The 22786-nt window shown below is 51.4% G+C and overlaps 11 protein-coding genes across 11 annotated transcripts; 4 read left to right on the top strand and 7 right to left on the bottom strand.

The window, feature by feature from the left end:
• Positions 1–9: 9 nt before the first annotated feature.
• J3458_001877 (uncharacterized protein) lies at positions 10–2113 on the bottom strand (the record flags this gene model as incomplete). Its single annotated transcript, XM_007809518.2, has 2 exons — positions 10–1900; positions 1956–2113. 2 exons carry the CDS (start codon positions 2111–2113, stop codon positions 10–12), a joined length of 2049 nt encoding a protein of 682 aa, XP_007807709.2.
• A 2036-nt stretch (positions 2114–4149) lies between these two features.
• Positions 4150–4437, bottom strand: J3458_001876 (uncharacterized protein; the record flags this gene model as incomplete). Its single annotated transcript, XM_066116971.1, has 1 exon — positions 4150–4437. One exon carries the CDS (start codon positions 4435–4437, stop codon positions 4150–4152), a length of 288 nt encoding a protein of 95 aa, XP_065978859.1.
• Positions 4438–5176: 739 nt separating this feature from the next.
• J3458_001875 (uncharacterized protein) lies at positions 5177–6526 on the top strand. Its single transcript, XM_007809517.2, has 2 exons — positions 5177–5615; positions 5734–6526. Exons 1-2 carry the CDS (start codon positions 5406–5408, stop codon positions 6061–6063), a joined length of 540 nt encoding a protein of 179 aa, XP_007807708.1. The 5' UTR covers positions 5177–5405; the 3' UTR covers positions 6064–6526.
• Positions 6527–6841: 315 nt separating this feature from the next.
• J3458_001874 (uncharacterized protein) lies at positions 6842–8629 on the top strand. The gene has a single exon (XM_066116970.1). The coding sequence runs from the start codon at positions 7404–7406 to the stop codon at positions 8352–8354; it is 951 nt and encodes a 316-aa protein (XP_065978858.1). The 5' UTR covers positions 6842–7403; the 3' UTR covers positions 8355–8629.
• Positions 8630–8835: 206 nt separating this feature from the next.
• Positions 8836–10927, top strand: MDJ1_1 (mdj1 protein precursor). Its single transcript, XM_007809516.2, has 3 exons — positions 8836–9112; positions 9192–10432; positions 10489–10927. The coding sequence occupies exons 1-3, from the start codon at positions 8903–8905 to the stop codon at positions 10694–10696; spliced, it is 1659 nt and encodes a 552-aa protein (XP_007807707.2). The 5' UTR covers positions 8836–8902; the 3' UTR covers positions 10697–10927.
• On the bottom strand, positions 10928–12159 carry spf31 (DnaJ domain-containing protein). The gene is made up of 4 exons (XM_066116969.1): positions 11971–12159; positions 11867–11910; positions 11148–11808; positions 10928–11100 (listed from the first exon to the last, which is right to left on the bottom strand). Exons 1-3 carry the CDS (start codon positions 12052–12054, stop codon positions 11274–11276), a joined length of 663 nt encoding a protein of 220 aa, XP_065978857.1. The 5' UTR covers positions 12055–12159; the 3' UTR covers positions 10928–11100; positions 11148–11273.
• Positions 12160–12379: 220 nt separating this feature from the next.
• On the top strand, positions 12380–15125 carry DBP10 (ATP-dependent RNA helicase dbp10; the record flags this gene model as incomplete). The annotated part of the gene is made up of 2 exons (XM_007809514.2): positions 12380–12644; positions 12706–15125. 2 exons carry the CDS (start codon positions 12380–12382, stop codon positions 15123–15125), a joined length of 2685 nt encoding a protein of 894 aa, XP_007807705.2.
• Positions 15126–15760: 635 nt separating this feature from the next.
• J3458_001870 (uncharacterized protein) lies at positions 15761–16198 on the bottom strand (the record flags this gene model as incomplete). The annotated part of the gene is made up of 1 exon (XM_066116968.1): positions 15761–16198. The coding sequence occupies one exon, from the start codon at positions 16196–16198 to the stop codon at positions 15761–15763; it is 438 nt and encodes a 145-aa protein (XP_065978856.1).
• Positions 16199–16583: 385 nt separating this feature from the next.
• J3458_001869 (uncharacterized protein) lies at positions 16584–17144 on the bottom strand (the record flags this gene model as incomplete). The annotated part of the gene is made up of 1 exon (XM_066116967.1): positions 16584–17144. One exon carries the CDS (start codon positions 17142–17144, stop codon positions 16584–16586), a length of 561 nt encoding a protein of 186 aa, XP_065978855.1.
• An 88-nt stretch (positions 17145–17232) lies between these two features.
• On the bottom strand, positions 17233–19338 carry J3458_001868 (uncharacterized protein; the record flags this gene model as incomplete). The annotated part of the gene is made up of 1 exon (XM_007809513.2): positions 17233–19338. The coding sequence occupies one exon, from the start codon at positions 19336–19338 to the stop codon at positions 17233–17235; it is 2106 nt and encodes a 701-aa protein (XP_007807704.2).
• Positions 19339–20457: 1119 nt separating this feature from the next.
• Positions 20458–21627, bottom strand: J3458_022434 (uncharacterized protein). Its single transcript, XM_066123017.1, has one exon. It carries the CDS (start codon positions 21335–21337, stop codon positions 20756–20758), a length of 582 nt encoding a protein of 193 aa, XP_065978854.1. The 5' UTR covers positions 21338–21627; the 3' UTR covers positions 20458–20755.
• Between the last annotated feature and the right edge of the window lie 1159 nt (positions 21628–22786).

Genomic DNA, 22786 nt, shown 5'->3' with positions numbered 1-22786 from the left:
TGCCGTAGCCTACACGGTACCGCCGCCGTTCAGAATAATACAGTTTCTCATCAAATGAGCCCCTTCATGTAGTAAATCCCATCTGGTATTGTCAAACGAGTCCCGCAGCACCACCAGCAATGCCGTATTATTGCTGATACCCTGCATGGCTTGGAGCTCATCTGGATCTGTAATGCTTGCGTACCTTAGTAAATAGTGCCTCATTTGCTGCTGGTTCTCCTCTGCAGTATTGTGCCTCGCAACATCTCCACAAGGTCCTTCTAATGCATAGCCGTAGCACCATACCACAAGAGCAGCAAAGTAAAGTACCCACGGCCTATTCATGAGCACATCGTAGCGTGTTTCGTAGAAGCCTTCAGGCCAAGGGCTGGCTGCATTCATGAACGCCGCCCCATCTGGTAGCAGGACTGAACTTAGAAACTTCAACGCGTAGAATGTAGCGTCACGGGCCTTGGCAGATGGGGCCCATTTCTCCTTCACTCGTTTCTGAGCGCTACTCAACTCCTGTGCGCCAATAGTTCTTCCAAGGAGCCTTTTAGCACGGGCAAACATTTGGCAGTCAACGATATCCGCATGCATCGCCATGTGGGCTAAATGATGCAGTACCGTACGGCTGCCAAACACGATGTGGGCTTCGTTTCTGGTGCTTCCTTGGCCGTAGGGATCGCTAGAAGGCCCGCTATCCTGAAGCTCTTTATCAAAGTCGCTCTTCCAAGAGTCGTATGCTTTTGTCAACCATGCACGCCACCTATCGCGATCCTCCAGCGCCTGAATCACTCCGCGACCGAGGACGTTGACCTGAAGATCTCGCTGTTGCATATGATACGTGACACTCATGGGACCAGCCATGAGAGCGGTTCTACCAAATGACGTTGTCTTAACTTCCTGATGACTCAGAGTGCGTTTGAGTCCCTCAAGGAACGATATTGGCTGTATGCCTCTAGCATTGAGGCTTGCTTCAGCCCTTCCTACCTCGGCACTGCTCCTGGCTCTCCACAAAGACTCATCATAGGGCAATGGAAGCCTCATCTCGTGTGTTACCATCACGGCCGAGTGACCAAACATGGCGGCATGAGTAGAATCAATGATGAAGGCGGCGAACGCCGCTCGTCTGGTAGCTTCATTGGTGACCCAATGGTTCCACCGTTCCTCCGGCGTTTGGCCGACTCCCGGCACTTTTTTCGATCCATTTAGCGTTTCTCGTGAGTTTGGAGGCGAGTTCATGGAGGAATTTCCAATGAGTGATCGTCCACGACGCATGAGAGTAATCATGGTGGCATGGTGAATGTGGGCGCGTTCATGCAACTCCCTCGTTGAAAATATCTTCTCGTACAGCTCCAGCAAAATTAGTGTCTGGAAAACCCAGAGCTTTGCTGGTGGTCGGAAGTTTACATCCATGAAGACCTCCCATCTCAAATGTCTAGCGATAAAATTTGAAAGTTTAGCGCCTGCTGTCAAGACCTGTTGACCATAGGTTCTATCCAGACATGCGGCACCAATAGTCATCATTGCTAGGAGCAGGAGATTGGGAGTTGTGTCGGAAGAGAAAGTCGGTCGATGCAAAATCGGGAGTTGGTCACTGAAGTGGTACCAGTAGGAGCCAAGATATGCCTGCATCATCCTACAACTCAGCATATGGTTGTCTTGTTCGCGGTCCCCTTCCAAGATGTTGTCCCGACTTCGTTCTGCGGGGGGTACGTCGTGTTCATGGAAACGATCTTTGATGAAGTCAAAAATCTCTTGACTTCTTTGGTCTGATATATTGGTCTCGGGAGAATTTTCGTCAAGCAAATTGGTTACCGACATGATATGCTGAGGAGCACTTGGGAAAGGTCCAATCTGCGACATGCCATTGACAGTGAATGGTGTAGAGTAGTGCGTGTCCTGTAATTCTCCATACCTTCAAAACAAGTTAGCTGGGCAACACATTATTATCTTGTTAGCTTTTAGCTCACTTTAAGACAGGACCTTGAAGTCCAATTCCAGGAGGTGAGCCCTGGGAGGGAAGCGAGTTGAATAAATAAGCCATGAAGTCCTCTGGCATGGCTACATAAGGCGTCTTGCTTAGACTCCCATCGTCCCCAAATACTGGCCCAGCACTAAGCATTGTCATTTGATCAAGGGCAAATATATCCGCAGGGTGACGTGACGCATCGTGATGTTGTGTGGATTCTCTTCTATCGCATTCTTGACTAGAGGCATGCGAGGTCGAGCCCCTATTGCTCGACGGATATTGTGTATGTGACATGTCTAGGTGTAATGATTGGGGTGGTGATGTGAATGTCGAGGGTTGAGAGAGCATGTTGTGCTGCATTTGCCCATGATAGTATTGGTTCGCGCCGGACACTGGAGGTGACGTCAATTTGCTGGGTGTCAAAGTTTCTTGGTTAGTATTTTGACCGGGCCTGATAGTTGAGCGTCGGCTCTTTGATATGGGCCGTGGCTCGCGGATGTCATATCCGCGGAATAATTGTACCTTAAACCAGATGATGTTGTGATACTAACTGGAGTATAAGGACTTTGAGACCGGTCTTCGATCAATTGAGGCTGCGTTTGGTGGTGGCCGCCAATGGCTGCAGCCGAATGGGTTTCGGAAAACGGCGGTGTTGGTTTAAAATTTACTTCTTGTGGTATTTGACCGCTGAGATGTTCATTTGGACCTAGTTGGGAACCCTTAGCGGCATGACGATCCGTGTGCCGTTTCAACAAATCGGCTCGAACAAAGGCACGCGAACAGCCTGCGTATTCACAGTGAAATGTTTGTTTGGAGTTGTGGTTTAACTGGTGTCGGTATCTAAATTAGAGTCAGACGGCTCAAACAACACAGCTAGTACAGAGATTGAGTCTAGATGATGCTTACAAATGCTCAGCTCGTGAGTAGCTCTTCCCACAACCCTCAGCGAAGCATTCGAATCGTTTACTCAGTCCCTTCCTACTACGTCTTTTCTTTCGTGGAGCCCCTTCAGGCGTCGACGTCTCTTTATTTACACTACCTGATAGACCAGCAGTACTATCAGTTGGCCATTGATATTGTGCTTGGTGAAACGGTATATTCGAGCTAATAACTTTAACTGGAGAATACTGGCAGCCGTCAAAACTAGAACCTATTGTGTTGGAGCTCGTTGGAGATATCGGGAAAGCCGATTCTGCGTCGCGTATATGCGAAGGCATCATGGGGAGCATTGAGCTATTGAGTCAAGACTGGATAATTTGACGCGACGAATATTGTCGAAGGTGAGAAGACTGTTCAGTACGAGAGCTACCGACTGGTCTGACGCTATCAACTCGCCACAACAGAAGGATACTGATAGGCGCCTAATACGGTTCTGAAATGCCAGTTTGACAATATCGCGGCTGAGCATTTGTCACCTCGGCCGGCGGCAGGCTACTCGGACCAAGACCATCAACAGAGGGTACTGTAGTGGAACTCTGATATATGGTCACTGCCGGCAGTGTCAGATCCTAGGCTCAGAAGTCACACATGGTCGCTCAAAGCACCATTCTGCGTGGTTATGGGCGAAGAGTGCTTTGATTGTGGCGTCTGCTGAGCTAGATACGACCTAGATGCTCCAAAGTTAGCAAAATGCTAGACAATGGTTCTTTTCTTTAAGATGTGGTATATGATAAACTGAGATACGGGATGAAGACAAAAAAGGAGCAATTATTCACACTGCTGGCTGAAGATAAGTGCATAACAACAACCACAAGGTCTGTGTAATATCTTGTTGCAAACTTGCAAAGGTCCATGAGCCGAATATAGCTTCAGGACTGCTCTCCAACCAACCCTGGCTGCCCCTCTGGCTCCCCGCCTCTACATCTGATATCGCACCCCAATCAATGTACTTGGTGTACTTTTTTTGGAGGTGGCTCGATGAGTTTTGCGGTCGTGTGCTTTTCCAGGTTTGAAACAGACGGAATGGTGTATGCTCGCGTTGAGATGTTTGACACCCGAGACAAAATCTAAGACAGGCTGTAGTGCCAGAGCAACAAGAAACCTTCACGTTAGACTTACCACACATGCAAGTAGAGCGGCTTCCAAGACGTCGCAAACCAGGCCAACAGCTATCTAGTGGTAAAAATAATTGTAAAAAAAAATGATGTCTTGGAAGATCGCGACGATGGGAGGGCCCCGACGAAATAGAATGCAGACTACACATCCATGCACAGGTACTCCGAACTCGTACCGTTGTTTGATGACAGGAAGTGAGCAACCAGGGTGCGGGCGGAGGATGAGATTGCCAGGAGTAAAGACATGTCGCCGCTGGCCAGACTCGGGCAACTCACTGTGGGGAATGGGGGCCAAGAATAACGGCTTGGGACGACGGACATCCGTAGTTTCTTCATTGATCCACTTCGGCAGTCTACTCCGTGCTCGAGTACGAATATTGCGGCCTGGATGGATGGACAGTCGATAGTCTGCGTATCTCTGGCAGCCATGGAGTCATGGACTCGGTCGTCTTGAAGGAGCAAGCAAGTGGCTGGTGGCTTTTCGCTTCGGACGGGGCAGAGGCTCTGCAAGGACGGATGGGACTGGACCTGACTGGTTGATGGGCAAATCGCCCGGATGGCGTCGTCGGTGCATGAGCAAGGTGACGGCTGCTGGGACCAAAACTCAATCGTCACACGTTACGCTGGCGTCGTTGAAGGCGTTTAATTAATCGATGCATCGGATCTAAACCAGGTGGGTTTGCGTGCATATGCATGCAAGACTCAGGTATGTCCCCTATGCAGATGCATCGAAACCCCATGAATGAATCTGCACGTACCTTGGGTACCTTTGTGCGGCATCACCCATTGTGCAAATGTGCACAAGCGCCTTGATTGCTTGGCAAGTTGGTACCTACTCGTACCGCGCCGTTGAACGTTGTCACCACCAGCTTGTGCCACCATGGGGTACCCACCTCGGTGGATTTCCAGATCCCCCAAATTCGTCCCCTTCAGTTAGCATCGGACCTTCACTCTCTTTACAGAGTTTCTTCTTCAAAGAGCCCATTCTTTTGGCAAGTCCTCGAGTACCGTACCTCAAACGGTGGTCAATTTTAAGAACGCTCGACAGCCTGCTGCGCGTTCTCCAGCTCCAGCGTGAGTTCTCGGTTGCGCCGACGCACATAACAGGCTTAGCGCGAAGTGATATCATATCGTTCACGCGACACCGCCTCTGGCACCTTGACTCTTTGTTTGCTGGCGACTGTCCGCCCCGCTTACGTGCGGCCTACACCAGTTGACCCCAGAAATCTTGCGATGTCGCACACACTTCCGCTCCTGCCTCGACTGTCGTTTCTCCTCTACCTGCCACCACCACCACCACCACCACCTCCGCCTTGATATCCGTCCTCCGGCTCTGCCGATATTTCCATCCACTATCCTGTACATATTTCTTTGGTTTCCCAGGCACGTTCTTCATAATGCCACCTCCGAAGTCGTCACGGACTGCGGCCGACGATCACAAGACGGACACCACTGGTGGTCCCAAAGAGAAGGGGAGCGGACCAACCTCAGCCAAGATGCGTCGCGGAGCCAGCCAGTCCAGTGCATCACAGCTGCGAGAAGCACATGCAGAAAATACCCCTACTTCGGCACCTTTGCAAAGTGCTTCCGAACCACAGGCACCAACGGTAAGCTGCCTTTCGAAGCTTGCGGCTCTCCCACTTGCCTCTTCTACGCGGGCAATAGTCCCTGGAGACGCGGCACGCCCTTTTCCACGTCCTATACTGACTTGCGTGTGCTGTACAGATCAATTGGTCCTCTTTCGAACGCGATGCCCTCCATACCTACCGTCGCGAACATCAACTAAACACACCGGCTTCGTTCGCCAGCAAGTACCACCAATTGCTGCTTTCGCGACCGGGCAGCATCGGCCACTACTCCCCAACCATGACTCGGAGGCAACAAACGCGACGGCAGAGCAAAGACAGCTTGGCAAAAGCTGTGAGAAAGCACTTTAACGGCCTTGGCATCCAAGAAAATGACGTAGTAGTCGACTTCATATATAAAATCCGAAACGAAAAGATGGCCAGGGCGGGGGGTCCAAATAGACAACCTGGTATCATCTCAGACCATTGATGACTATAAATCAATTCCTCCATTTGAGCGTTGGTTGCTTCATGGTATGGCGTTTTGGGCGCAAGGGACGATATGAGCTAGAAGACTGGCTGTATTGCTGGCGTATAAGCGTCTGGAGCCGACTGGCATTGTATAAATCGGCTCCGGCAGGGCTCATGAAGATTTGCATATAGTAAGAGGCTGATGTAATGGTTATGTCCTTGCATTTTGCACTGATTGCGTGTTGAATTTGTCCTCTGTTTGGGCGAGCGACATCATATACCCTTTCGACATGCAAGTTACTCCGGCCGTGGTTACGTTTATAGTGAATTGACAAAGGCGGCCTGGGGTTCTTATTAAAACTAGATGGTGCAATTCAAAATACAAGTTGGGTGTACGTCGTCTATTCCTGATTTCAGGATGTGAAAGGAGCTCGTGCCTCGCGTTCAGGCCATTCTTCGTGAAGGTGAAATAGGGCAATATTGGGCTATTTGAGAAGCCCGACACAGGATGTTGCGAATGGAATGGATTGAAGTATGCCGATTATCGGATTTTGTGAACGAAAGCAGACGGTGGTGCCGCAACGAACCGAGCCGAGGATTGGAGCTGAGCTGTGACACAACTGACCCGGTCATTATGGGCCATGGCAGAGACACCAAATCCAGAAATCCTAGAGGTGGCGACTGTGTAGTGTAATCCTACGGTGCTACGAAACATTGTGTAATTGCGTAGACACGAAGTGCATTATTTTCCGTTCCCATTTTGACGCTAATAGGACCTGGGAGGAGAGTCTCTCGGTTGCTGGGGTTGGGTGCAGGGAAGCAAGAAGTCAACGGTCAAGTCCTAACCAAGACCCGTCATAGGTTAACCACTCGCAGTGATACAGCAAACAACACAACCACATATCGTCAAGGCGAAATGACACAAAGTGTGATACAATAGCAATACTGCCATCACTCAACTATGGACCGAGGTAGTCGGGCGAATTTTCGCCCCGCATCCTCCGTGAGCCGGATCCGATGGGCCCGGCATCCCATCTATCCCTATTCTTCTTGTCTCTGAAACATCAGGTTTTCGTTTCAGAGACAGGACACGCAATTAAGCATTGGCCCTCGGTGCGTGTCGATTCCTTGCGACTTGCGACTGTTTTGCAAATGCAAATGCAAACGGCGGCGCGGCATAGTTTCATCTGCAAAGCCGGACCCGTTGCCGGATTGGGCCGCGCAGTATATGTATAGAGAGTCTCCAAGACCAGCTGGGCTGTTGAGTATCATCAAGTAATACCCTTTTCTTATCTGAATTTCCTCAGTCATCACCAAATAATTCCTGCATTTTATACCCGGGAAAAGACTGTTTCATCCATGTCTCGACTCTGGCAAAGCATGGCCATTGGCAAGGCCGCCGTCCCTTTCGAGCCCGACAAGGATATCCCCTCTTTAGATGGCAAAGTCATTCTCATCACGGGTGGCAACAACGGGCTTGGAAAACAAGCTGTCTGCGAATACGTCAAACACAATCCCAAGCAGATCTGGCTCGCCGCGAGAAATGCGGCCGCTGCTCAGGCGGTAGTGGATGAGATACATCAATACAAGCCAGACTCGCCGATAGAAGTTCTCGAGCTAGACTTGTCTTCATTCGAATCCATTAGGCAAGCTTCAAAGAGGTTCCTTGCTGAGTCTGACCGACTAGACATTCTGATGTTGAACGCGGGCATCATGGCCGCGGCACCGGCTCTCACAGAGAACGGATATGAACTTCAGTTTGGTACGAACCACATGGGCCACGCGCTGCTTACCAAGTTCCTTCTTCCCATCTTGGAAAAGACTGCGTCAGAGCCCAGTGCTGATGTCCGGGTGGTATCTTTATCATCCAGAGCACACTTCCTAGCTCCAAAGGGAGGCATCGTATTTGAATCGCTCAAGACCAAAGCAGACGAGATGCAGGCATTTGGAAGATACGGGCAGAGCAAGCTGGCTAATGTGCTCTTTGCTCGGCAACTAGCGGCGCAATATCCCCAATTTACCGTCACTGCTATTCATCCCGGCGTCGTGAGAACAAACCTCATCAACGGCATGTCGGGCGCAGGGATCGCCAAGAGAGTCCTGGGACCCCTGGCAAGTTATTTTTTCACTCCGGTGAACCAGGGCGCCAAGAATCAGCTGTGGGCGTCTGTTGCGAAAAGTGTGAAGAGTGGAGAGTATTATGAGCCGGTTGGTGTGAGTGGGAAGTCGAGCAGGCTTGGAATTGATGAAGATTTGGCGAAGGAGTTGTGGGATTGGACTGCGCATGAACTTGAGGGGTGGCCATTGTAAAAAATGGTAAAAAGGCGTGTTTTGAAAGATTCAGAACTTGAGCGAACTTGGGCATACGTACTTCTCTACACTGCCTTTGTCTGTGAGCGTCTCAGATGATTCCCAGACATGGTGTTCACGGCGGTCGAGTTTCATGGCATGACCCCAAGGATGGTTTATTTGTGCGAGAGCCGCCCAAGGTACAGGTCAAGTCCGTCCAAGGTTTTGTGCGCGGATACTTTTGACCACATTATTCTATGATTAGCAGGAGATGCTCGATAAACTGATAAATTGATAATACGCGACAAGATTGAACCTCGGGCGTTGACTCCCGGCAGCCGCTGTGTTATAGCGGCTCTTCCATTGGTCGTACGCCGTCCAGCGGAAGACAGCGGGTCATGACGGCATTGTCGCCTCAGGCACCCCTGCTTTCGGCTTAAACCCGGTAGAAAAAGTTCCAGGGCCGACGCGCATTGAGTGCCTTCGAGAAGAATCTATTCCGGGTCAAGAAAACATCCGACCTGCCGCTGGTGAATTTGGTTTCATCTCCTGAGCTATCTGCAATTCTGATGAATTGTTGCAGCTCGGTAATGAATTCCAACCTTTTCACAAAGGCCGCCGCGCCTGCGCGAGTGATTGCGCATGCCAAGTTCGGTGGTCAACCAAAGATCCGACAATGCCTGAACAAGGGAGCAAAGCTTCATACAGCTGCTTTTCGCAGCAGTCCCCGTGAAACATGCACTCGGGTAAAGCGAAATATCATCCCATCAACCAAGAGAGTAAGTCAAATTTCTCTTCATGTCTTTCGTTCAGTTCAGGCTGGAACTATGAGCATAGTACTAACCTAACTTGCCGTAGCCCTTTCACAGCACTAATTCTCTGTCCCAAAAAGACCCTTACAAAGCTCTTGGCGTAAGCAAATCAGCGTCTGCCTCAGAAATCAAAAAGGCCTACTATGGCTTGGCCAAGAAATTTCATCCCGATACGAACAAGGACCCAAACGCGAAGGAGAAGTTTGCTGATATCCAATCAGCATATGAGATTCTGTCCGACCCCAAGAAGAAGGAACAGTATGATCAGTTTGGTGCCGCTGGCTTTGATCCCAACGGCGCACCAGGCGGAGACCCATTTGCAGGAGCTGGCAATCCGTTTTCTGGCTTTGGGGGGCAAGGTGGCTTCGGTGCGCAGGGTGGCTTTGGCGGAGGTTTCAACTTTGAGGACATCTTTTCGGCGTTTACTGGGCAGCAGGGTCCTTTTGGCGGTCGACGAGGCGCACGGTCGAATCCTTTCCAGCAAGAAATCCTTGTTGGCGATAACATCGAGGTGCAAGCCAGCATAACTTTCATGGAGGCCGCGAAGGGCACTAGTAAAACAATCAGCATTACCCCGTTGACGACTTGTGGGACGTGCACTGGTAGTGGACTGAAAGCCGGCACACAGCGCTCGCCTTGCAAGTCGTGTAACGGAACTGGCACTCGATTGCACTTTATGCAAGGCGGCTTCCAGATGGCTTCGACTTGTGGAACTTGCGAAGGCACGGGCACAACTATTCCAAAAGGCTCCGAGTGTCGAACTTGCTCCGGCAATGGTGTTGTTAGGGAACGCAAGACCATCACCATCGACATTCCTGCGGGTATTGAGGATGGCATGCGGTTGCGCGTGGACGGCGCCGGAGACGCCCCGCCAACGGGAAAGACTGCCGACCCGAACACCAGGATTCAGCGTGGAGACTTGTATGTTTTCGTTCGTGTGGCCAAGGACCCCAAATTCAGTCGCGAGGGCTCCAACATACTATATACCGCCAACATTCCTCTTACCACGGCCCTGTTAGGTGGCCAGGTCAACATCCCGACACTCGATGGCTCAGTTAATGTCAAGGTAGCCACGGGCACCAACACTGGCGACAAAATGACGCTCACTGGCATGGGTATGAAGAGATTGGGTGCCCGAAGAGGCGGAGCAGGTGATCTCAGGGTCGAGTTTCGAGTGAACATGCCCAAGTATCTCAGCGCAAACCAGCGAACCATTGTTGAGATGCTTGCCGATGAGATGGGCGACAAGACGGCTCGACGAGTGATGAATGTCTCGTCAGCATCAAAGTAAGCAAAACCCGAGGCATTTGTAACAAAAAGGGCCTGTGCTGACTACTGCGCAGCAACGACGCATCAAACCCAGATTCACATAAGAACGAAGGGTTTCTAAAGTCCATGTGGCACACACTCACAAACCACCCAGCACATCAAAAAGAAGGTGAAGAAAAGTCGAGCGCCGACAAGTCTGATGCCAAGAAGGACTCCAAATCCGACAACAAGGATAACAAGCCAAAGGACGAGCCTAAAAAGTCGGATTCTGGACCAGCCTAAACTATGTAACAACTATTTTCACATATTACCGCCTGTAACCATAACACCCAAAGAAACAGAGGAGGATAAACCTGGATAGAATAGGAGAGTGCATGTGAAGGTGTTTAAAAAAGAAAACTTGCAATTCAGCAAGCGGCGTTTCTGGAGGGCTGGGGGCCAATACCTCTTGTTGATTTTGGCATTTGTCCGGATCTTGTATTCTAGATAATGTAGAAAAGACTATGTTTTCCAATGACAAATCTCCTCATATCAAGCTCGGTCTTTGCCAGCTGTGCATACTAGCCGATGAGTTGCAATTTATGCTTTGGCAACCATCTGTAGCCACATCTACAGATCAATTTAGTTCGCCCAAAGTCACGTACTCTTTGGTGTGATATCGTATCTCGACATCGAGAGTGCGTAAACTGGTTTGGTTAGAGGTATGCTAGCCAGTAGAACAAAACGAACTCACAAATGAATAATAATTCGGTATGCACAAGAGCAAACAATAAAAGTTTTTCGACAAAAAAAAGAAAGAATACAGCCAGTTTATCATCAAAATCGTAAAGAGTTCTGCCTCTGTCTTCAACGCCTCCAATCAACCTATAGGCTTCAGCTTCTTCTTTTTCTTCTTCTCCCCATCGCCCCCAGACTTGCCCTTCTGGAAATTTCTCCAACTGCTGATGCGCTCATCTCTTGTCGACTCCCAGTCCTGTTCATGCTGCCTCTTGCGCTTCCTTTCTTCCAACTCGGCGTCCTGCTTACGCTGCTCGCGACCTTCCTCTTGCATTTGCGCCCTCATCTGCCGCCGGCGACGGTGCTCGTTGTCAATCAAGACCTCTTTGGACTTTTCGCGCCACTTTTTGGCGAAGTCGTCGGTCTTTAGTTCGGGGCTGTCCACTGTCCACTTGTTTTCGCGGATGAGGAGCATTCGCGCGTCGGCAATGGCTTCGTCTAGTCTCTCCCGGTGCTTCTCATCCATGAGTTCTGTTTGGGCTTTCTTCAGACGGTCGAATGCATCCGGGGCCTGTGGGTTCTTCGTTTTATCAGGATGGATGAGCATGGACTTTTTGCGATAGGTGCTTTTGATATCGGACTCTGCAACGCCGGGCTGGAGATCCAGGACTGCGTAACTGGGCCAGTGTCAGGTCCTGGTAAGCTGATCAGTGAACGGGATATGGTTCTGCTTACGCATCTAATCGGAAGGCTCTTAGGATTCGGTCAATCTCGGCATCCTATGAGCAATGGTCAGCGGTCACGTTTTAGTCTGTATGTAGCTGAGGAAGCAGGCATGCCTTGTCAAATTCCTTAGCCTCCAACTCGAGGGCGGAAAGCTCAGCTGCGTCATCTTTGGAGTCGTCGGCAGCCATTACGGTCATGGGATGGCTGTGAAGGCGAGCAAAGCAGCAAGTCCCGGAGTTCAATTTTCAATTGCAAGTAAATATTGGCGGCGTCGGTACGAATCGATGTTGATCTCACGCGACTTCGGGGCGGCAAGGGAATGAATGAATGGTAAGTAGCTCCTGCAGCGTGACCCACTTGCTTGCCTGCCCCGCGGCGATAAGATAACTAACAGGCCTGCCCCAGAAGAAAAAAATCCCTGGCTGTCGGTGTTTGACGACGAGAGAGTTCCAGGTCGATTTCTTGATCGCTCCGGTGCAGATTTCAACCCAGATTCACCGCAGTCTCTCCCTCCAGGCGGCCATGCCTCGACGTGCAGCTTCGCCGGCGGCCTCAGAGCCCGAGCTAGACATTCTCGACTCATTATACCCCGGAGAAGATGCCGACAGCAATCAGAATTTGCCTTCAGACAAGGACGTTGACTTTGACGATATTTTGAACGACCCTGAGGGGGCTGAAGATGGCGGCGATGAGGCCTTTATTGCCCTTCAGCAAGCGGCCTCTTACCGCAAGGCTTCTAACCTAAAAGGCAGAACAGTCAAGAAAGGAGGCGGTTTTCAAGCCATGGGTAAGAGACCGAAGTGACAATTTTTGAATCATTTTGAATACAGATGCTAACAAAGCTCTAGGCCTGAACTCGAATCTGTTGAAGGCAATTGCGCGAAAAGGATTCTCTGTCCCCACGCCTATTCAAAGAAAAACAATACCTCTTGTACTTGACAGAAAAGATGTAGTCGGCATGGCGAGAACTGGTTCCGGAAAGACAGGTGCTTTTGTTATTCCCATGATTGAGAAACTGCGCGCCCATAGTGGGCGCTTCGGAAGCAGGGCTCTCATTTTGTCTCCGTCACGAGAATTGGCTATACAGACACTCAAGGTTGTCAAGGAATTTGCGAGGGGCACCGACCTAAAGGCTGTTCTGCTAGTCGGTGGTGATAGCTTGGAAGAGCAATTTGGCTATATGGCGGCAAACCCTGATATCGTTATTGCTACTCCTGGTCGATTCTTGCACTTGAAGGTTGAGATGTCTTTGGATCTCTCATCAATAAAGTACGTTGTTTTCGATGAAGCTGATCGACTGTTTGAAATGGGTTTCGCAACCCAGCTTACGGAAATTTTGCACGCTCTGCCGCCATCCCGACAAACGTTGCTGTTCTCCGCCACCCTCCCCGCTTCACTAGTTGAGTTTGCCAGAGCCGGTCTGCAGGATCCTAGCCTGGTACGACTAGACGCAGAGACAAAGGTCTCACCTGATTTGGAGAGCGCATTCTTCTCTGTCAAAGGTGCAGAGAAAGAGGGTGCTTTGCTACATATTCTTCACGACGTCATCAAAATGCCCATGGGCGCTCCCGAGAACGCAAAGCAGGACAGCGAAAAAGGGTCCAAGAAGCGCAAGAGAGGTGAAAGTGGCAGTGGCAGTGGCAAGCCTACGGAACACTCAACTATTATCTTCACTGCCACAAAACATCATGTCGAATACCTCGCGAGTGTTCTCCAGCGGGCTGGATTCTCCGTCTCACATGTATATGGTTCACTCGACCAAACTGCTCGGAGAAACCAGGTTGAAGACTTCCGACGAGGCAAGACGAACATTCTAGTCGTCACTGATGTGGCAGCCAGAGGTATCGATATCCCTGTCCTAGCCAACGTTATCAATTACGACTTCCCATCGCAGCCGAAAATCTTTGTCCACAGAGTTGGTCGAACGGCCCGTGCTGGCCAAAGAGGCTGGAGTTACAGTTTAGTCAGAGATTCGGACGCCCCATACCTCCTGGACCTGCAGCTGTTCTTGGGCAGGAGGCTGATTCTCGGTCGAGAGGGCGACGAGCCCTCATTTGCATCCGACGTGGTTGTGGGGTCCCTGAGACGAGATTCAGTGGAATCAAACGTTGAATGGATGAACAAGCTTCTCCGTGAGGATGTGGACGTTGGTACGCTACGGGGTGTCGCCGCCAAAGCTGAAAAGCTGTACCTCAAAACACGAAACTCAGCATCTAGTCAAAGCGCCAAGCGTTCAAGAGAAATCGTATCATCAACCGGATGGAATCAGCTTCACAGACTGTTCGGCAATGACGTTGACAACATGGAACAAGCCCGCGCAGACATGCTCGCCCGCATCAGCGGCTTCAGACCCCAAGAAACAATTTTCGAAATCAGTCACACCGACAAATCGCACTCGGAAGCAGCAGAAGTCATGAAACAGCTTCGAAAGAAGATAACCCCCAAGAACAGACAAGCTCAAAAGCAAGAAAGCGACATTGAAGACGATGACATGCCCACCAAATCCAACGGCAGTAAAATGGACATGGACTCCGACCAAGAAGCCTCCGACAATGGATCACAGGGAGCAGACCAAACCAGCGGCTGGGACGAAGACGAACTAGAGGTCACCGTCTCTAACACAGACTCTAAAAGGGGCAAGACTGACTGGCGCGACTCCGAAGTTTTCATGAGTTACACCCCACGCACTCACAACGTTGCCGAAGAGCGCGGCTACGGCGTCCACTCGGGCGGTTTCGTCGAAGCAGCCCGCGACGCGACGATGGACCTGACCAATGACGAGACGGCCAAATCGTTCGGACAGCCGTCACGCTCCAAGATGCGCTGGGACACCAAGTCCAAGAAGTACGTGTCGCGTGACAACGACGAGGACGGGTCCAAGGGCAGCAAGATGATTACGGGAGAGTCGGGCGTCAAGATTGCCGCCACGTTCCAATCGGGACGGTACGATAAGTGGAAGAAGGCGCAGAGATTACGATCCCTGCCGAGGGTAGGAGAAGCCGAGAAGCCGGGTGCCACGCAGGGATTGCCGAGCGGCGTGCGGTATAAGCATAAGCTGGACAAGGCGCCCAAGGAGGCAGACAAGTACAGGGATGACTTTAGGGTGCGAAAGAAGAGAGTCGACGAGGCTAGAGAAAAGAGACAGGGTAGATTTAGGGATGGAATGGGTAGTAAGAAGGAACTCAAGGGGGCAGTTGATATTCGCAAAGAGAGACAGGAGAAGGAGCGGAAGAGGGCCAAGAATGCTAGACCGTCAAAGAAGAGGTAGCCATTTCTGTCCATCATATTGGACGAAGCATTGCCATTACATAATATAGCGAGCTTGTTTTTCACATGTCACAAATTGTCTTGTTACATAGCATGCTTGTGCGAGTAGGAGAGCTAGGGCATCCGTCTACTATAGGTTCATATTCATTGTATCAGAAAAGTTGCCACTACTAAGGAGAGAAACAGTAACTTATGGACAGTGGACTAATCCTGAACTGCCAGTTTCCTCAAGACGCCGTCGCTTCAAAAAAAAAAAATGAAGTGTTTATAATAGCCAGTCTTTCTCAGCGCAGCAAATCCGTCTCAGACTCAGATTCATCTTGACAAAGAGGTAGTGACAGATGAAGCAAGCAAGCAACAGACAATGGCAAAGCGAGAGCCACTACTAGCTCTCTGTTCCTAGACTGAAATGGCGAAAAAATGAAGAAAAAAAATTGTGCGACTCATTTATGCGCATTGGGGTATCGTGGTTTGTACGCTGATTGCAAACCAAAGCAGGAAAAAACAAACAATCCATTACAATTGACGGCACAAGTAAGCTTCCGTCTCTATTACCCGAGGGAATTTGGTGAATTCGGTGTGCTGAGTGAGGGTGGAAGTTGGAGGGGGTTTTTGTGACAGGTGAGGGTCATGACGTTATTCTACAGCGTCCACGCTGGCCACCCAGGCTCGCACAGCATCATGCAAGATGCTTTGGCGAGGGCGGTTGAGTCGATTATTCGCACGGCCAGTATGGCCCGTGTCTCGGCTGTCGACTGCTTCGCGAAACATATACTCGAGGGCAGACAAAATCACCGTCTTGCACTGGACTCTGGGAGCTTCGAGTGGAGGATTAGCCAGCTGAGTGGCTTCCGACAAAGTGTCGGGCATGGTTCTGTCACTCTCCATGCTTCCTTGAAAGTCGCTGGGGGTTTGTGACGATGATGCTGTTGAGCTCCCTTTGCTGGCGTCGCCGTTGAAGTGAATCACCCTTTCAACTGCATCTCGCAGAGCTTCATCGCAGGTGGTGATTGGCTCCTCGATCCACTCCTCTTCTAGCTGAGTCTCATAAGGCAGGATCGATGGTGTAAGCATCGTATATCCACCAGAACCAAGGTTTCCGCTGGGCCGGTCTTGTTGTGCTCTTGGTTTGACCAATCGACGATAAACAATACGGAGGACGGAGTTGTTTATGGTATCTGCAATTACGACGCTACTTACGTCAACCCAGCGTTGAGACAGATCATTGCTTTGGGTGGTGGGTGCCGGGGTCGGCTCCGCTCGCAGAGCAGCCTTGACTTTGTCAAGGAGATTATCCTGCGGAGGCAGGGCTTGCAACGCAAAGTCTGGGTGAAAGCGATTGAGCCACCCTGCAGCATTCAAAGGCAAATCGCCTTCGATGGCAAAGCGGGTTTGTTCAAAAGCTTCCAGTCCACTTGGCAGCCCGGGAGTAGACAAGTATCCGCTGCTGGAGGGCGAGCTAATCAGCCGACTCAAAAGACGTAATATACTCCGGGAAAGGCACATCAACATCAATCACTCCGTCTTCTGCATTGATGGAGGTTTTGACAGGGGATTCGAAAGCACCAGTGGGATCCGGCGTCCGATCCGCCTGTGCGAAGGACCCTCGTCCACGCACACCGCTGTAGCTGCCTCTAGGAGCATCGACTTCCTGTGCCGAGTCCACGATTGCAGCCCCAAATCGCTCCTCGGGGGACTCCCTAACTATTTCGGACAGCTTGTCGGTTCTACCGAAACTAGTTTTGACGGGAGACCGAAGATCAGCACTGCCTTGGCTATAAGTGACACTATCCATTGAATCTCTTCGACGAGGACTCCAAAGACCATTTATCAAATTGCCCCATTTCAATCCAGAACTGGGCGGCCGGGAAACTCCACCAACCTGGCCACTGCTGTCGCCTCGCTTAAGGGATCGCTTCAAATCGTCGGCTGCTACACTACCACTGCTTCCAGGCCGTGATCGTCTTTGGCTGTCGCGTTGCTGGACGCTCGTGAAGTGAGGTGTGGTCGTCTCGGGCATGATGGTAGTGGTCGTCGCCGCACTGCTCTTACGCGTGACAAGGTCAGTTCCCAGCATTGGCAAATTTGTCGTACGAATTGATGCGGCATCAGATGCTCGCCTTTGGTAGGTTGCGGTCAAGGCCAATCTGCGCAAGCTGAGGAACGTTGCCCGAGTTCCTAGTGCTCTGGCTCGTGGTCCTAGAATGCGACGTCCGCCTCAGCCCACTTCGGCGATTGATTTTGCGACGGAGAGACTCTTCCCGAAGAACGGGTATGATGGAGGTCGGTGGCGAGTTAGAATATCCCCCCACGGACGCTGATGCACTCGGCCTGTGCGCCCTAGCAGTAGGGATCTGCTGATTTGCAGGGAGAAAAGCAGAGAGAAGAAATATTAGTCGACGAGCGGCCATTTTATCGTCGGATATGATGATGGTCCGGGCCGGCAGAGACAGGTCCTCCTCGTTTCTATTTCGGAGGGCCAAAGTGGCTCGTTTACGATATGAAGGGCCACATAAAGCTTGAAGCCAGTCGGTATGAGCTGCAAGGAACCCTGTCAAAAGGTTATAAAAGAAAGCAGTACGTTCTGTGGATGCTGCCCACTTCGACGTCCAAATAGCCTCGTCACGCCAAATACCCCATCGACCTTGGCCAGTAATCACGCGAGCAGCGCTGAGTCCCATGACAATTCTACTTCGCGCCAAACTAACTTCAGAGGCAATGTTGACATCATCCGCGAGGCAATTTGGCAATAATGACACGAGCTTAGTGGTGCTCTTAGGTGGCTTAGCTCGAGGCAGTTCGTTTCCGCGACGTTCTGTCATTGAGGGGGTTCGAGAGATGAAATGTGAGCCGAATGACCCTGAATATGGGCCTGGAGACGTGCTGTCAGCTTGCTTGAGCATCGAATGTATTGTTGTGGCGACAAGCGACTGGAGGTGTGTCAAGGTTCTCATGATAATATCCCAATGTCGGGTCAAAGAGTCGATCCTATCCTCAATGTCAAGAGAATCTGCGGCCTCTCCATACATGCCTGATGTCGACATCATATTCCAGCCAGCTTTTGCAGAGTTGTAGGATGAGGAAAATAGTTCCTGGTCCTGATATGAGCCCGACTCGCGGAAAACAGACTTGGTTGGGACAGCGGACGATATTCTGGGCGAGGGCTTAGGGATTTGCACTACTAGCACCACAGCATACATGGGTGTACGCCTCTGCTTCGGTTGATGCGTTTTCTTCTTGTGGGAAGATTCGTCGCTTTGCGCAGGGAAAGGGAAACCACCATTGTCGTCGGAATTGTGGTTTTGTGGCGTAACACTATTTTCAGCGTCATCGGCAGCGAGACTCACAGGGAACAGCCGCGTAATGAGAACTTTGCGTCTGTCACTCTGACGGGGAGGAACTCCGCTGAGGGGATGAGAGGCTCCGATGGTGGGCGATACGGCCTGGGAGGAGTAGGATTGCGAAAGCTTGCTGGAACGACCACTTGAACGGCCAACAGAGCTCTTCCCATCGCCGAAGACAGATGACGTAGTTGAATCAGCCGCGCGAACTTCACTTGGCACTACATGGACCTTTGTCGACGTCCCCTTGTATGCCATCAGCTCAGAGTTCCCAAATATACAGCTGGAGAAGGTCGCCAGTTCCTCCCTATACTCGCGGGCAGCTCTCTGCGATTCAGTTTCATGGTAGCTCTGACTTCGGCTGTGGATAGATGCCCGGCGATCAAAGGCACCCTGTCGAGGCTGAGGGCTCTCCGACTGTATCACTAAAGGCCTTGCTGACTGGGTCAAGCTGCCCTTGCGCGATGAAAGAGGGGCTCTTCTGGCTTCCTGACGAGCAGGAGAGCGGTCCGAGGTCATCACGGCCTCTGGAGGTGGGTGACTATCGAACAAGAGAGACGCATTGGCAGGACCGAGAGCATCTTGCATCACAACAACCCGAACGTCCTTAACATCAAGATCGACATCTTCGCTATAGTCAAAGGCGTTTGCCGTAGAGATGCCTGGCGTAGTGGGCGTAGTGGATAGGGGGAAAACCTGATCGTTCCGGTGTTGGTACAGGGCTTGAGCATCGGGAAAGAGCAGGCTGCGAGTATGAATATCCTCCTGCACTGATTCGAGGGACAGAATCGGGCGAGACGCATTGTTGCTGCTTGACTCAACTGTAGGCGTGGCAGGGCCTCCAGAGCCCAAGTGCAGCAGCCTTCCCAGCATATTGAAGACGGGCGCCAACAGTGCCTTGAGCTGAGATGCTTGGAATAAGTATGGTATGAGGCCAAGTGCGAAGGATAAATAAACGAGGACCTTGCCACTGCTGAAAGCGAGAGGACTTCTGTCAAAGTCAGTGAGGACAAATAATTCAAGTCCAGTGAACGGCCATCATCATCATCAGAGGCAGTGAATAAAACGACTCCCGTGGCGCATGCATAGTAACCATGGGCTGGCTAGAACAAACGAAGGGCAGGGAAAGCTGTGATGCCAAACTGCAATTTTGGCGCCAACCAGTCCGGCAAGAGTCCGGCAAGACGCAGAGTTCCCACAACAGTAGCGCAACGAGAGACGCTTGAACAACCAAGATGTAGAAGAATGGCGCAAGCAGAGGCGCCCAGGATAATACGTTTACGCGAACAAAGGGGATTTCGGTGCTGGGACGCGGTGGCGTTGATGGGAAGGCGGTGGAAGAGAGATGAGTCGGGAGTGCTGGCGAATAGGCGCGGTGGAACTTCGCAAGTCGGTATGTATTGAGACCCTCCCGGGCCGGCAAATGACAGCGCGTGCGTGAGATGAAGGAAGTATCGGTGAGCCGGGTCGAGATACGTAATAGTTACAACAGGTCGTATGCTGAATCAGGCGAGCAAAAAGAAAAACTGCGACCGAGTCTAGAAAAGAAACCAAGACCAATCCGCACGTGCGTGTGTGAATGTTGTCTTGTCGAAGGTTGCCGACCTGCTCCGAGTACCGGATGCCGCGGCGCGAGGAGTGGGAAGGAGCGGCCTAGGTGAGTTGCTTTGTTTCTAGAAGCAGCTGCGCACAAGGAGGCTCGGACCGTCGACAGTTCGAGAGTCAAAGCAGGAAACGGACGTAGACAGGGCTGGAGCGGCTGTAGGAGGGAGCTTTAAGAAATTAAAGATGAAATTTGCTCTGCTGCCCAGCAGGCAAGAGGGGGAAACAGGTTCTTTTGAGCCGCTGTTTGGCTTGTTGAGGTGAGGGAGGGAGAGAGGTGTGAGGTTCGCCGTGATGGAAAGAAGACGGGCTACCTACTAGGTACCTAGACGGAAATTTATGTGGGCGGTGATCGGGGAGAGGAAGCATCGAGTCCAGGTGCAAGTCAGGGCTGTTGTCTACGGAGCATCTCGAGGCTCTTGTTCTCAGTTGGTTCGTTATAAATAAATGCCTTTCCTTTGGCTTTGTCTAGTCGTCCATGCATGTGGCCATGGGTGGGCGGGCGACGGGCGACAGACCCAGAAACTCGGGTCGACTGCGCATCCATTACGGACTGCCAATCCAACACCCTGCGAAGCACAGAAGGAGCGTGGTGGACAATCATCGGACCGCCGTCCAACACCTCCAGTCTCCGGCTGACTGTTTGGGTGACGACATGATGCGGTGACGCGAGGTCTGATGCATTCAATTAATCCCAGCCCTCCGTCATCAGCATGCAGAGCGAAGCACCGGCGAGCAGCGGGCAGCGGGCAACGAGCAACGAGCAACGCAAGTCAGACAGGCAGGACCTTCCTTGCACATGTATGCCACGAAGGGCACCCATTGTGGAGTTTCTTTGCGCGGAGAATGGCAGGCGAGAAATCACCGACAGGGAACAGGGAAGCAGTTCTCGCCTCTCGTCTGCTGGGCTGTCAAATCCAATCCTCACACGGGCCCTCACACGACCACCAACCAGCCCGCAACCCCGGCAGGCATGCTGTACAATACCAATACGTACCAGTATTTGATGTTGGGATAAGAAGTGGAGGGCAGGGAAGGGCAAGGAGGCTTTGATGTGGGAACCCCAACGCCTCGATCCATCCCCCCTTTGGCCTTCAAGATATGCTGCCTCGAACGACCAGGACCAAAGGAAACCGACCTTCAGGATGCCAATCACAGCAAAGGGCAATTTTGTCCATGCCAGCCAGCCCTTTGGCATCCGCGAACTTTGTGGTGGTGCCACAAACCGCCATCTCCGCCCCATGCGAGTCACACCTTTTGCGAATGCCATACGGGGTACGGAGTACGGAGTAGCTGCAATACAGTCCTGTACGGAGCACTTCCGTACAGCGTAGCTAACATTCGGTTGTGCAGTGCAATACAGCCGCACGCACAGAAACAAGGTCGGGTACTAGACAGCCAGTGCTGTATTCGGTTGCTGACCTGTCTGGTGTTCTGCATTGGAACCGACATCTGAACCCTTCACCAAGCTCTGTGTAACTGCGACCGGGCCGTTGCCTGAAGTTGACAACGGCCCAACTGCATGGACAAAGATTGCTCAGCAGCACAGTCCGTATTGAGGAATCACCGAGGGTATCCACCGTTGCATGTTTTATACCATGTACTTTGTATGTACCTACATCTGTCTGTGGTGTAATGGAGTCGGTCTTCAAGCTGGAAACTGGCACAGGCAAGCTGGTTACTTGGTACGGAATCTTCGCATGTTGTACAATACATGCACATACTCCGTATACACAATACACGCTGCTCTCGGATAGTACGCAACTCGGCGCATTCCCCAAGGCATTCCAACTCACCTGGTCAGCAAACACCAGAACTTGCTGTTCCGTGTTGCCGGTTCTAGACCAGTTCAGCCCCCATTGCTACACCGACGATGGCCTCTCAACGCTTTACAGCCTTTCCCCAGCTACGGAGCACCTACTTGGCAGATAAGTCTTCTCGACTTGTCAAGGAGTACGGGTTTGGATGTCGAGCCTCGCCCTTCATCGCTCATCAATCATTTGATGGCCTTGCAGCTTGCCCCAGCGGCGTTGCTTCCTTTCTCATCAAGCTTTCCCAAACTTCAAACGCCGAAAGGGCCAATCTAATAACGCGACTGAGTCAGTAGCCATTCATGAATTGATCCCTGGGCCCTGCTGCTTCTGGCCTTGCCGGGCTGTCCTTCTCGGCGATCTGTTTGGGCGCCTAATTGCAGCCACCTCCGCAATGCCAATTGTGTCTTGACCAAGCAATCAAATCCAGGAGTCGTCCTGCGGCCGGCCGAGTGAAGAAAATGGCAACTGATGCAGGCAACTGCAGCCGCATGTACATTACTCCGTACCAAGGCCAGCAGGGCCGTCGGGCCGTCATGTTCAGCCTGGCCTGCGTCCATCTCACATGCGCTCGCATAATACACATGTACTTACGTGTATGCTACGGAAGAAAGTGCGGGGACGACTGTGTTGAACTACTTACATGCGACAATATTACATACACGAGCGGCAAATGTGTGTCTCGACTCGTTGACGTTGACTAGGTACTCCAAGTCTGATGTCTGTCTGCTTGGACAATAGCTGCAACATCATAGCCGCCCCATTTCGATGTCATCATCAATACTCGGTGGATGGTATGTACGCCGGACTAGCTAAATAGGGCCAGGCTCAGGTCCAGAACTACTACGACAACCAACATACATTCTCAACGACACCAGTACTAGTACATCCTTTTGACCTAACATCAT

Source organism: Metarhizium acridum (genome assembly GCF_019434415.1).
Source record: "Metarhizium acridum strain ARSEF 324 chromosome Unknown scaffold_1, whole genome shotgun sequence".
NCBI classification, from domain to species: Eukaryota; Fungi; Ascomycota; class Sordariomycetes; order Hypocreales; family Clavicipitaceae; genus Metarhizium; species Metarhizium acridum.
The sequence above is the reverse complement of the archived record's forward strand: the minus strand, read 5'-3'. Positions and strand labels throughout refer to the sequence as shown.